The following is a 14,114-nucleotide window of genomic DNA, read 5'->3' as shown; positions in this document are numbered from 1 at the left end:
ATTTAGCCTAGAAATGTTATGACTATGATTGCCATTTTTTAATCATTGATTTAATCTGAGTAAACAGGGTGTTCCAAAATTCGGAAAATGTTTATAAATTGGAACTTATATATTTCCTCGTTTTATTAAGGAAACAGTTGGATATTCATGATCGTAACCAAGATATGCGATGAAATTACAACCTGAGAAGAAGCTATTGTTCTAGAACAAGAGTTCTTATATATTTTGAGATCTATAATAAAGGCTGTAATATTTTTTGGCCTTTTCTTGACTGTAAATATTGGTATTCTATAATAACAGAAATTTTCTTACGACATTGGTGTAAAGAATTTTGTTTAATTTTCTGCAAGAAAACGATGACTACTGTACCAGGTTTTTTTTTACTTCATTAGTACAAAAGTGTTGTTAAAATATACCTGTCTCATTCAAGATTCTTCTATAATTTAGTCCTTCAAAAAATTTTGAAAAAGAAGTTAAAAAATAAAAAAATTAAGTGCTGGTAAAAACTCCCTAAAAAAGTGTTCTTAAATTATACCTGCTTCATACATAGACTCTAACAAAGTAGATTCAATATTTAACTTCAATTCATTACTATTATTACTGGTGAGTTAGATTATTACAATTTTTCAAAGATAAAATAAAGTTATTTGGTATTTATGATCTCTGAAAATACGATACATTGTAATGCAGCTATAATGAGTATCCTTGTATTAATAATTCAAAAAAGCATCTCTTATGCCCTAAAATACTCCAATTTTACTAATATTTAGAAAAATTGTATTGGTGCATACTTTACAATTAAATTTTAATTTCATTCGTAAAATATTTTTACTACTGTATTAAACACAAAATCGAATATAGTATATATATATTTGTTTTGCATGACAGAAGCAATTAGGGCTTGATGTTAAATCTCTTTATCCCATGAGCGAAAAGTGAGTCAAGAGAGCCTGTTCAGAACCACCAGAGAGGACATTGGAATGATTTGTTCCTGAAACCAGCTCCTTCCCTTTCAGCTTAACCGCAAAATATTTTCTTGCATCTAAAAATGTTTACGATAGAAGGCAAGTTAAGTGAGACAGATTCTAGTAAACAAGTTCGATTCAGTGTTAGATTCTGGTGAGAAACTTGGATATGTTGAAAGTTGCAGTTTTTTAACCATTTAATTTGCGAGATCTATTCCTAGTCTAACAGTTAACTCCGAATCGACAATTATGGTAAGAATTATCATCAGAAAACAACTTTATTCAATTAATTTAATAATTAGTTGTTCATAAATCTCATTCTGCTTCAACAATAATTATATAAATATATAGAATACCCATAATATTAGTTAACCAATGAATATGCTTTAAAAAAGTGTATTAATTTAATTCTATTTTTCACGTTCTTCCATATAATTCGTTTGGTCTAAGAAAACTAAACATTTATAAATAAATAAATAAAAATAATAATACTAAAAATGATAAAAGAAAGTCGTGTGAGTCCTTCAACCCAGATTTTTTTATACTGAGTTACATTTGCCTACAATTCATAAATTCTAACAGGAAACCTTTCACAGGAATTTGTGCCTACACCTATTCCAAGCATTAAGCAGTCTTAATATTATTTATATCAATAAATTTCCTAACAAGTGTAATCTTCAGAAATTTTTATTTGCTGTTAGAATTTACTCCTTAAGTAAGAGAATAGTGCAAATTGTATTTGCAGTTGGAATGTGGAAAAAAATTGAGGATTTTGCAAGGTCTGGCCGATGCACCAGATTTAAAAGAAATGTTTACCAACTCAGAAAAATTCTTTCTCGAACAATTAATATAACACAATATTTTTAAAACAAGTTTAATGAAAAATTTACAACTGCAAAAACTTGCATCTAGTAAATGTGATGAGTGATAAATTAGGCACAATATTGGAGCTGCTGTCCATTGACAACCCTACAACAATATTTACAAGTAGTGAGAAATAGAAGTAAGGTATTAAGAAGTAGAGTTGAGAGAGATGAAAGTAATTCGCAGAAAAATGGCCCTTTAAGTTTAACTGTATAAGTAGAGGAGGGATATTTTACATAATTACATATTCACAAAAAAATATAAATCACTTTTTTCCTGTCAATAAATCTCTTAACCACCAACTGAAATTTTGAAATCATTCAAAATGTAAATAATTCACTAATGTTTGACAAATAACTTCTAATAAAAATTGGATTCAAACATTTATCATTCATAACTTCATCTCAAATATTTATCATTCATAACTTCATCTCAAATATTTATTTTCATAATATTTTCTTTTAAAAATATAAATGTAATTTGTTTTATCAAATCTTTATTCACATATAGTTTCCACATAATGGTAGTATTCAGCAAAAACAAACAAGTAAAATATTCTAATTATTATTATTTTTTCAAAAAGCTACTTCTCATTTATTTGTTTCAATTGTTTGTAAACCGCGATTATTATGTTTTTGAGCGCTAATGCCTTTTCTTCAAGTACAGGTCCAATTCCTGCAGGAGGTATGTGGACGAAGAGAGTTTTATTTGGGTTTTGGCACAATGAAACGTAGTACGTATACTCGCATAAGTAGCTGAAACATACATACATTCATAAGAAGTTGTGGAAGAATAGAACTGTGTCACTTATCAGATATGTGAAAAATTTAATTTATAATTTCAATATTTTATTTCCAAATTGAAATTTGGTGCACCTAACTTAAAGAATTGCAACTTGCCTGCATCTACTTACTATAATTGCTAAAAATCTTGGTACGTGTTTCAATAATTTTGAATATGTGAGCCAGCGTACGCAACAGAGTATTTAGCTGATGATAGTATATTTACAGGGTGACCAGAGTTATATGCTCCACCCACTTTTTTTTTAAACGGTGGGAAATTTCGAAAAAATAAAAAACACGTATTTAATCATTTTTAGTCTAGTTTATTTTCAGTGATTGACCCATTTTTTAAATCTCTGTATCTCGAGATACAGCATCCAACTTTTGTTTTTCAAATAGAACGTTATATTTTTTGTTGCATATTTTTATAGTATTTGAGCTCCTAAAAAAAACAAAAAAAAATTTTTGAAATCGGTTAGGTTTTTCAAAAGTTATGGTAATTTAAAATATGAAAAACAAATTTCAGTTGACTGTCAAAATTACGTTATTTTTTTCAAAGAATCTGGTCAAACGGGGCCCAATCAACGTGTAGGCAAACCAAAACTCTGGACTCCCACGCTTTGCTTGTAGCAGCAATTATGGTGGCGAAGTCAAGATCTAGACAGGCTAGAGTTATTCGACGTTCAGATTGTTTTTTCTACAAACGTTTGGTGTGGAGTTATAGGAAATCAACTAATCGGCCCATACTTTTACAGAGAGAACTTAAATGGTGAAAGGTATCCAACTTTTTTTTAAGAGACATTTTGCCAGTTCTGCTTGAAGATGTTCATCTACAACGTCGGCTAGATATGTATTTTCAACAAGATGGTTGCCCGGCACATAATGCGAGAGTGGTTCGAGGTTACCTGGACAGACATTTCCATGAAAAGTGCTTAGGGACTCATTGTCCCATCCAATGGCCACCTCGATCATCGGACTTAACCCAAATGGACTATTTTTTGTGGGGATACCTAAAAAAATAAAGTATAAAGTATCCTTAATCCCGTGGCTTCAGTCGATGATCTGAAACGTCGAATAACTAGCCTGCCTAGATCTTGACTTCGCCACCGTAAGTGCTGCTACAAGCAAAGCGTGGAAGTCCAGAGTTTTGGCTTGCCTATCCGTTGGTTGTGCCCAGTTTGAATAGATTCTTTAAAAAAAAATAACGTAATTTTGACAATAAACTGAATTTTTTTTTCATATTTTAAATTACCATAACTTTTGAAAAACCTAACCGATTTCAAAAACTGTTTTTTATCTTTTTTTAGGAGCTCAATTACTATAAAAATATGCAACCAAAAATATAACGTTCCATTTGAAAAACAAAAGTTGGATGCTGTATCTCGAGATACAGGGGTTTAAAGAAATGGGTCAGTCACTGAAAATAAACTAGTCTAAAAACGATTAAATACGTGTTTTTTATTTTTTCGAAATTTCCCGCCGTTTAAAAAAAAAGTGGGTGGAGCATATAACTCTGGTCACCCTGTATAGGGGTCCAGATTACGAGTGTGTCAGTTGTGTTGTGAGTCGTTTGGTCATTGAGTTAACTGCTGTAATAGTTAACAGGGCAGTGTAATCAGAAGTAGTCTAAGGAGACTTAGATGTCCAAAATCCATTCTTGGAAATAGTTGAATATATAATCAGTCAAAGGCTATCAGTCAGTAATGCTATTTAACGTATGTGATTAATGCTGTACTATTTTCAAGGAAGTCCGAGCAGTACAAGTTAAGAAAAATGTGACTCACAGTGGCCCCCTGAGGCATTCGCACAAGACTTCAGAAATTTTTGGTATTATTGAGTCATACTCGCAGAAACCATTGAATAAATTAAATAATATAGGCAGGTGCCTAATCTTACTAAATTTGTAAAGCAGTCTTATGTACCAAACCGTGTCAAATGCTGCAGTTATAATTAGAAAAGTTCGGATTTTTTTTTATATTCAGTTCGAAACATTCTCTAAAAGTATTTTTCAATTCGCTGAGCAGTGATGAACAACCCCGTCAGGTGCTAGGCAGTGCAGTGTAAAAGGCTATGTTGTCCAGTTAACTCACATGTCGATGCGTCTTGAATATATAAAAAAAATAATTCAATGAAATTTCGTTTATATATATAGGCAAGGACGGGGGACGGAACCACTTATTACTAGTAGTATACTCGCATACTAACTACTAGTATGTAATATAGTAGTAAATATGTGCTTCCGACCCCATCCACACCTAATCAGTAGCTGACGTTAAACTCAGCCAGAAAAAATTGACTATTAACACATACATACTAATTTTTTTATATATTTATATAAGCGAAATTATATTCATATACAGGGTGATCCATCTAAAACGCACCAATCGCTAATGACTTTTTAAGAAAGCGGAATTTCGAAAAAACCCACGAAGTAAACTATATTTTTGTTTTGGTTTAGTTTTCAAATTTTCTACCTCCGATGCTGTATCTTCATTTTTGGCGGAGTTACGGCTAAAAACCCGATTGGGGTTCCATAAGGACCACTGGTTTTGATAATGATTATGAAAACTACATAAAAAACTGTGAAAAATGACTTTAACCCCGTTTCAATATCCTTAATATTAGTTGAAATATTTAAGATCAAATTTACAATTTTATCTATTCGTGAACGGTTTTCGATATTAATTTTCCACCAGAAATACACGTTTTGGGAGGTCCTCTGACCAAAATGTTATTTTTGACGCAAAGAACAATAATAATAATAATAATAATAATATAGAGGGAAGGGATTAGCTATGTGGTTAGCATACTGGACTCCCACGCGGAGGTCCCGGGTTCGAATCCAGCTGCTGACCCTTAGATTTTTTCTTCCTAGGAGCTTCTTACAGCTCACTGTCCGGTGATGGACAGTGTTGTCTGTAAAGAGAGAACACTGTCCGGAGGCCGGCAGTGCACTGGAAAAAGCTCCGGGCGCCAATAACCATAGATGTTGACGCGCCTTAAATCATAAAAAATAAAAAAATAAAATAATAATAATAATAATTGAATATATTTAAAGAATGTAGAGTTGTGAGGGTATAAATATACAGGATAAATTTGTTTTATCATCAAATAAAAGCAATCATCACATCATTTAAATATACCCCGTATGCAAGACTTCTTGACCTATGATTACGGTATGAATATCTTGCCAGAGTGTTGGTCTGGTGATCAAGAGCGTGGCTTTGTAAGTGGGAGGTCCCCAGTTCGAATCCCAAGTTTGACTACATTTTATTTAAAAAAGTGTTATGATGTATTAAGTATTGTGAATGACTGCACCCGCGGGATTCAAACTGGGGATCTCCCACTTACAAAGCCATGCTCGTGACCACTAGACCAACACCCACTCCTCCCTGGCAATATATTCTTATCGTAATCATTTGAAAATTTGAAAACTAAACCAAAAAAAAAAAGTCGTTTACTTCGTGGGTTTTTTCGAAATTACGCTTTCCTAAAAAGTTATTAGCGATTGGTGCGTTTTAAATGGATCACCCTGTATATTCGTACGGTAAGTGACAATAAAATCAAAGTTTAAACATGTTATATTTCTAAAGCACTAACTTTCCAGCGTTTGTAGACTCAGATGTATGAATGCCTCTGGAATCAACGGATGATATGATTCCGTCAAGATCTAAACCAGTGCTGATACATTCTTCTTTGCCTATTGGACAACATGCTTTTTTAGGACATAATCCTGACACATCAGGCTGGCTGTAACCTTTTTTTCTGGCAACTCTTTCTATTACTATGTTTTCGGTATTATGAACACCAACATGTACCACTAACTAAACAAAAAAATGAAAACATTAAAACCTTGGGACAAAAATCATGGCCAGACAGGTAGAAGCAGGCTTTTAGTTTTACCTTACCGCTTACAAGATAGTAAGAATTATGATCATGTCAAATGTATAAATCAAGACTACATTAACTTCATATCACTAACAATGGCTATGAAATAGAATATTAAGGGGGAAAGTACACTATTTCTGGTCAAACTAAATAATAATTCCACATTTAGAGTATTGTTGGGTATTGCAGTACTGTTTTCGAATTAAGACGTTCCTTCCTGAACCAAGAAATTTTTAATTTTATCATTCTTTTTAGAAATAGAATATTAGATTAAAAAAATCAAATATTTCTAGCCCAAGTATAAAAGCATATTCTCACATTTAGTGTGGTTTTTGCAATACTAATTACACGATAGGGTAACCCCATCATTCAACCATATGACATTTGTTTTAAAATAGAGTGTTAATAGAAAAAAATGCAGTATATCTGGGCCTAGCTCAACAACTTTACTCTCCCAGCAACCCACCCTACACTTGAATCCAATAACCTCATTCTTACTCCCTTTTCTCATCCGGACCCAATATTACTCCTACACCCTCTTCTTTCATGCCCACCCCAAACAACTACTTTCATTATCACTGGCAAAGGACAAGGCACTGATTTGGGCAATTCGACAGATTCGCAATCTGGTATGCAGGTAACTCTGCAACCCCGTTACCTTTTTTCTCCACCAAGAAAGAAAGCAAATGGAGGCAACCGTGTGCTAAGTACAACTACTAATAATTTTTTTATTTATTTTGAGGTAGATAGTTAGGGTAGATTTTTCGTATTAAAAAAGAAAGAAGGAACTTTTTGTAATATAGCCAGTTTTAAAATATTTAAATTTTTAAAGAGCCAGTTGAGAATACGAAAAGACTTGAGGGTCCGGATTATCAGGGAGAAACAGAAGGAGAATAAAGGAGGTTGCACGGTTTCTTAGTGGACCCTGCTACCTTGGAACGCCGCAGATGATCGACGTAGCCTTCTATAATCTAAAAATTCGCACGTATATCTTATCTCCGATGAGATGTTTTAAGAGTCACAGGTTTGGGCACAACTCTATAAGGTGCCTTGGCTGCAGAAGTGTGCGATTGTGGAAAAGCAATACACGAAGATAAATGTCCAATCACATAAGTTAACTGTGGTGGTGACCACAAGACCAGATTCTTGAGGGGGCCTTACATTTTTGAAGAAATAATAAATTTTTGAAAGAAATTCAAAAATTGATAACACTTCAACAATTGCCTTTCCATGAGGTTTCGTTTTATGAGAAGTCTACGGCGCGCCTATAGGTTGCACGCATTCCTCCAGCTCCTGAAAATAACCAAGGCAACCAATTAACGGTCCCTTCCCAACATTGAGGATACGAATCTCATGCTCTTCAATAGTAGTTAAGCCACACATTAAATGTACACTCCGGAGGCTTTAGTGCAATTGATCTGATTGAACACTCACATTCTTACCTTGGAAAAGACCATACTAAATGAACTATATTACAGTGACTATCGAACTTTATATTCAGACCTGAATTCGTTCTAATTAGATTAATGTTGTCGTCGTCACCGAGCAGAAAAAAGCCTTTGCTAGACACTTTTCTCAGTGTCCAGTTCTCAAGGGTATTCGGCCCAATTTCTCCGGCGAAAAAATGTGGAGCTATAGCTGCTCACCAATTGAAGCGTATAATGATCCGCTGTTCATGTATAAATTGGAAAATATTTTCTCGAAGTATAAAGACTTCTCCAGGGATGGATGGGATGATTCCATATGTTATGTTAAGAGTTATGAATGAATAATGAAAGAAAGGCCTTCTCCAAGAGTATAATAGCATGTGGGAGACTAGCCAATAACCTGATGGTTGGCGGGATGCTGGGTTGAAAGGCCAATGATATCACTTGGAGGTGTAGACGGAAAATGTCTAAGCACATTCGTGACTTCAATGAGTCACGAAGGTTCCTTTGTATGCCTAGAGTCGATCGCCTCAGATCCGTGTGTTTTTGAGAATGACATACCACAGCGGTCAGGTATTGAGTATAACACTCTTTACGGCGGCGGTTAACTTCATTGCGGATGTTAAAGGGAAAACCTCTTAGTACGTGGATGACCTAGCCATTTATTTATTTATTAGGTAGTAGTCTTGTCGAGGTCGGATAGATCCTGCAACTAGTAATTGACAGAGCGACTAATGAGGCTTCCATGAATAGTTTTAACTTTTGCCTTTTAAAAAAACTTAAGAGCATGAACTCTCATATTGCTTATAGATGGCACACCAACCTAATGTAAAGAAAATATTCGTTACCAAGTTGAATCACATACATTATTTCAGTACAAAAGCAAGAAGGGCCCTCTATTTCATAAAATTCAGTGGAAGTTACAAAGGGGGAACTGAAAGGGCAATCTTAAGGTGCATTTTTATTACAATTATCAGAACCAAATTGGAATATGGTGCCTCAGTTTATGCTTCTTTGCGCAAGACTGGCCTGAAATAAGTAGACAGTCATTAATGAAGTCAGAGTAAATAAAGGAATAAGATTATTCATGGCGTTTTCCGGTTTACATCTCTACACAGCCTTCTACAGAGCTTACAGAGTAGGCGATGTTGCCTCCACAATTTAGGATGGAACAGTTCACTTTGATCTACACACAGCCGGAATATGGGAAAACGGTATCATGCTTTGTTTTAGCATAATTTCAATCTTTGAAAAATCTGAATTAGACATTATTAAAATTTAATAAATAAGAGTCGCATGAGGATTCACACCTCGGTTTTTGTTGCTTATTTAGAACAGACATGAATAGGAAGTAACATGATTTCATTACTAATTTCAACCCTTATTTACTAATTATACAATACATGTTAAAAGGTAATTACATAAAAATACTTGAAGCACAATTGTAATTATTTCAGAATACGATTGGAATGATCTAGTTAATTATCAACATTTTATTCAGTTACTCACTGCAGGCTTGTGTTTTTCCCAAAGAAAAGGCACTTCTTTATCAGTAGCAGAGTAAAGTACTGGGATCTCTTGAGTAACCAAGGAGATACTAAGTTCTTCTTCAAGATTTAGATCTTTCAATCGTTTGACACATTCCCAACTATCATTTACTTTATGAGGACCAAAAGGTCCGAAACCAGTGACAACTACTACGTTATGTGATGTTGGACTCATGATTGTTTAACTAAAGAAAGTAAAATAAAACGGAAAAGAAGTTGATAAAAAATTAATTTGTTACATAATAAAAGGTGGTTTTACACAGAGTTATAAATTAACCTCTCTCTACTAAATCATAAATATAACATTTGAATACAACATTCAAAATACTAAACATTCTACACCAAATTTAATTTTTTTGTAAATGATTTTTTTTTATATAAACTTAAGTAATATAACTATTTGCACGCAATATCACTTCTAACAAAAATTTTATTACAAAACTTAAGAAAATGTAAGTAAATAAATATAAAGAAATAGATAAAATATGTGATATGACTAAAGTAAGGTTATTGGAAGGTTCCTGAAAGTAAGTAACCACTAGCTACAGACTGTGTTAAGACAAGATTGTTTCGGCAAAAGTAACGTTTCTGTTGTGCAAAAGAGTACAATTAAATTCAGTAAGTAATTTTTAAGTGCATAACGTTTATTTGTTTTATTTATAGCTTTTCTATAAATAACTTGAAAATGATTAAATAAAATTCTGAGACACATTCCTGTAGTTATGTGATTTTTACTTTGGGTACATTTGATAAGTCATTAACTAACATAAATCTTATTTAAAAAATTTGTTAATTTTTTAGGGAAAAAACTGATATTGACACCTTTAAAACATTAACTTCAAGTCCTATTTCAACTGAACAGGTGAGAGCTTTTTGTCTTCGTATGCTAGTTTTTGTTATAACTTCAAACTTGTATTTATTTTATTGAATAAAAACTATTATCCCATTGTATAAGTTCTAATTATTTTAGTGAAAACACTACTACTGGAAATATGTTATCACACCTTTTGAATTTAGTTTTCAAAATTTATAATTTTTAAGCAACACTATCACTACAAAATATGGAGATATTTTTTATTTGAAGTAACTTCTTGTTATTTCATGATCAAGCTCCTCTTAAATATCGGGTGGAAAAATTCTTTATTACTAATTGCTTACAGGTATTTATCTTTAGTCAGAGAGAAAACTTTTTGTGACATTCATATTGTTTACCAACACGATTTACTACTGAGGTACATAGATAAAGATTTCGCCTAGTTAGGTCTTTTTTGTAAACGAAAAAAAAATTTTAGGATTGTCTTATATCTCTCTGTCTGGATAGAAATCTGTGATGAGAAAAAAAAAAGCACTGCTAACTTACCTTCTTCTCCTTACCTGCGGCAAAAGCATCTTAAGCATGTTTTAAGATTTTTTTTTTCAAGTTTCTGGAGGAGTTTTATATTTCTAACGCTAGTAAATTCCAAATTGGACAAGGATCCCATCACTTAAAGAACAGACACAAGGGCTTAACAATTACTTAGAATGTTAACAAGTATTAAGTTTATTCTTCGAAAAGAGCAAATCTTGAATCTGCAAAAAAGGTCTTATTGTTAACTTTCTATTGCAGATTCAGTCTTTAAGGTGTGAACCAAATCTAAGTTACCTGCTTTTCTGTCGAACAAGACCCCCCATATATTTTATCACATTTGTCTACGAAACTTTTTTACGTTCCCGAATTTCGCACTTCTTCAAACGCAAGGCCTTGTTTGTGTAGTATCGCGACAATTTTACCTCTGTTTGTTCTTATGTACTACTTTCAGCTACACCAATTAGTTTTACCTACAAGTGCTTTATCTACACGAGATTGTTCTTTAAGTGATGGTGATCAGGGCGACTTCATCTATTGAGTACTAGGTGTATTGGGTAGAGATGCAATGGAATTAACAGAAATAATGAAAAACCGATGAAGTATTCTTGACTGGCACAGCTGCAGCCAGAGTTCGGGCACAGAAGGCTTTATACCTAGGCTGCACTTTATTTCCTAGTTTTAAGGCGGGGTAAATAATTTTAATTAAATATTAAGAAATTTCATCCAGTGAATTTAGAAATGGCACTTCTTGCGAAACGGTATTTTAGCTCTTTTCCTTGTCTATAATTAACAATCCCAGTATATTTCTTGGTAACATGGTCAAAAACTTGTGTCAACTGAGATATAGTAGCCACTTCTAAACCCTAAATCACCTTCTTAATTTTATTATAATGAATTGAGAAATCATTTATTAGTATGTATTACATTCTCTAAAGTTCTAATAATAAAGTTTAATAAACTTATAGGCCTCTAGCACTTGTATTCAGCAGGTAAAACGATGTCTTAATATAAAATATTTTTGTATTTTTCCTCCTTGTTTGGAAATTACCAGGAAAAATAATTTTATATACGATATTTTCAGGATTTTGGTCAGCTACTTGTAGTGCCTTTTCGGGAAATATTATCTACCCGTTAGGTTTTAATTTTTGTATTTATAAATTATAGGAATTCCTTGGAAATGTTTCAGTCTTTATTTTTGTGTAATTTATTTTAATTTTTGTGTGGGTTAGTCAGAGTAACATTTTTTTCGTGACGCAGTACAAAAATGCGATTTATTTTTAACCTATGGTAGTCAGTGATGTAGGACTCCGATTTAAAATATTTGTCCACTTTCTAAATAATGGACTATTCTGTAAAAAAAAAAAAAAAAAAAATCCATGTTTCTTTTTCCATTCTTTACGACTTTTAGCTGTTTGTTACATAATCTTCGCAATGAAAGGTGTTTAATTTTTGTTCGTCGTCGTAGATACTTAACTATAGAGGGTGTTACTGCATATCTCTTTCCACTTCTGCAGCAGATTACTAGACATTGTAAGCGACCACTTCCATTCAGCCTCCCAGGCAATTCATTAGATCTTAATTGAACTGCATTTAGCTTTGAATCATTCACCCAACCTTCCTAATTAGAGTAAAAAGACGCTTGACAACTAATGTAACTTATCTATCTTTTTTCAGGCAACAAATCATGCCAAAAAAATTTACTTCAGTCAACACGAAAGCCGTAGCCGCAAAAGCAAGGAAGGCTGAAGCAAAAGAATTGCAGAATTCCAAAGAAAAGCAAGCATTTGAAGATGCTTACTGGCAAGACGACGATAAACAAGTATTGAAAAAGCAGCAGCGTAAAGAAGAAAAGGAGAAGAAAAAACAAGCTCAATTAGACAAGAAAAAAGAAGCAAAAGCTTTGCTAGAGAAAGAAGTTGGAGCATTTGGAATAAAATCGATTACGCCCTCTAAAGTAACCGTAGCACAAATACAGATGGCTGCCGAAAAACGTACAAAAGAAATAAAAGAAGTGGCTAAACCAAAGGTTGAAACTCACCTCACTAAGCCTCTTGAAGAAAACATCAATAGGCTAACGATTGATGGTCTAGAGGCAAGAACGGTTGATGAGGCTTTAGAAATTTTAGGTGATGACTCAATTGATCGCCATCCTGAAAAAAGAATGAAAGCAGCGTATCTAGCATTTGAAGAGAGCAGGTTACCGGAATTAAAGGAAGAATTTCCCTCGCTTAAGCTATCTCAACTCAAACAAAAAATACGTAAAGAGTGGCAAAAATCAAGTGAAAATCCAGTGAATTCGTTAAATTAAAATGAACTGTTCCATTAAAATTTTCGTTTTATGTAAATACTCGTACGATTAAATATACATTACAGCTAGAAAAAGATTTCCTGTGTTTAAATGGTATCTTTTGTTAAAAGGCTGAATGTAATGTACATATTATTACGTCCAGAAGTGTAATTTTATCGTTTCATTAGCAATTATACTATAGATATCTTAAAAAAATATAACATTTCAGTATGCTTGATACTTTTTGGTTACACTTACAGTGAATTTGTTCTCTTACAAAGCAAAGAAGTTTTAGTAAAATTATATTTCATCACAGTGGTAAAAAAGTTAATCCGTCACACTTAATGACTCTTTTAATCTAAAAAACTCAGTTATGTGAGGAATTGACAAAAGTAACAATACAAGTTGGAAGAGCTGTTTTTATGAATTACTCTACTACCTGGAGACTTCAGAGAATATAAATTATGTAGGTTTCTAGGTCATTTCATTTTTCAACTGTGCTTAGCAGGATTTAAAATGTGCTAGGGTCCGCCGAATGCTGGATAAATTTTTCTCACACACCATTTACACTCAATCGTACTGCATGCATATTTTTTTTTGTTTTTGTTTCTGATAGGTTTCGGTATTTCACCCATCATCAGATTGGTTTAGAGTTTTTGTCATTCACTAGGGAGCAGGTGAATTTTATGACAGAAAAGAATAGTGGACGTCACAATCTCTACACCAAAGATGAATCAACTCTTCCTGATGATGGAATAAAATCAGATCAGGGCAGAAACCATGCTTACATTGAGATAGATAAAAACAACGAAATGGGATTTTATTTGCAAATTCTTTCATTTGTAAATCTAACTTACTTTCATTTTGAAAATGTAATAATTCATGACACACATCTTTCTTTGTAAATTTGGTCGAAAATCTAAAGTTAAGCTTTATTTTGTGAAGAAATAATTTCCTATTTATTAGTAGTTAGTTATGTTGTCACCTGAATGAACTTAATATACAT

General features: G+C 32.9%; 3 protein-coding genes across 10 annotated transcripts in view; 2 read left to right on the top strand and 1 right to left on the bottom strand.

Annotated features, from left to right (window-relative positions):
* Positions 1–429, top strand: part of LOC141455886 (uncharacterized) — a 52,717-nt gene extending 52,288 nt beyond the window's left edge. For all 6 annotated transcript variants that reach the window (XM_074131351.1, XM_074131346.1, XM_074131348.1 and 3 more), the window contains one exon: positions 131–429. The gene's annotated coding sequence lies outside the window, so the exon portion shown is untranslated. The remainder of the gene's footprint in view (positions 1–130) is intronic.
* A 1,394-nt stretch (positions 430–1,823) lies between these two features.
* Positions 1,824–9,648, bottom strand: LOC141455890 (pyroglutamyl-peptidase 1). The gene is made up of 3 exons (XM_074131359.1): positions 9,436–9,648; positions 6,212–6,435; positions 1,824–2,584 (listed from the first exon to the last, which is right to left on the bottom strand). Exons 1-3 carry the CDS (start codon positions 9,646–9,648, stop codon positions 2,413–2,415), a joined length of 609 nt encoding a protein of 202 aa, XP_073987460.1. The 3' UTR covers positions 1,824–2,412.
* On the top strand, positions 8,929–13,348 carry LOC141455889 (coiled-coil domain-containing protein 124). 3 transcript variants are annotated; one of them, XM_074131357.1, is made up of 3 exons: positions 8,929–9,140; positions 10,275–10,335; positions 12,496–13,348. In XM_074131357.1, exon 3 carries the CDS (start codon positions 12,506–12,508, stop codon positions 13,127–13,129), a length of 624 nt encoding a protein of 207 aa, XP_073987458.1. In that variant the 5' UTR covers positions 8,929–9,140; positions 10,275–10,335; positions 12,496–12,505; the 3' UTR covers positions 13,130–13,348. The 3 variants fall into 3 exon arrangements, with proteins under 3 accessions (XP_073987458.1, XP_073987459.1, XP_073987457.1); XM_074131358.1 differs by lacking the exon at positions 8,929–9,140 and adding an exon at positions 9,787–9,925; XM_074131356.1 differs by lacking the exon at positions 8,929–9,140 and adding an exon at positions 9,925–10,091.
* Positions 13,349–14,114: the final 766 nt, after the last annotated feature.

The sequence above is a fragment of the Rhodnius prolixus genome, unplaced genomic scaffold (assembly GCF_049639745.1).
Source record: "Rhodnius prolixus isolate KJV_2025 unplaced genomic scaffold, Rpr scaffold_4, whole genome shotgun sequence".
Classification (NCBI taxonomy): domain Eukaryota; kingdom Metazoa; phylum Arthropoda; class Insecta; order Hemiptera; family Reduviidae; genus Rhodnius; species Rhodnius prolixus.
The sequence above is the reverse complement of the archived record's forward strand: the minus strand, read 5'-3'. Positions and strand labels throughout refer to the sequence as shown.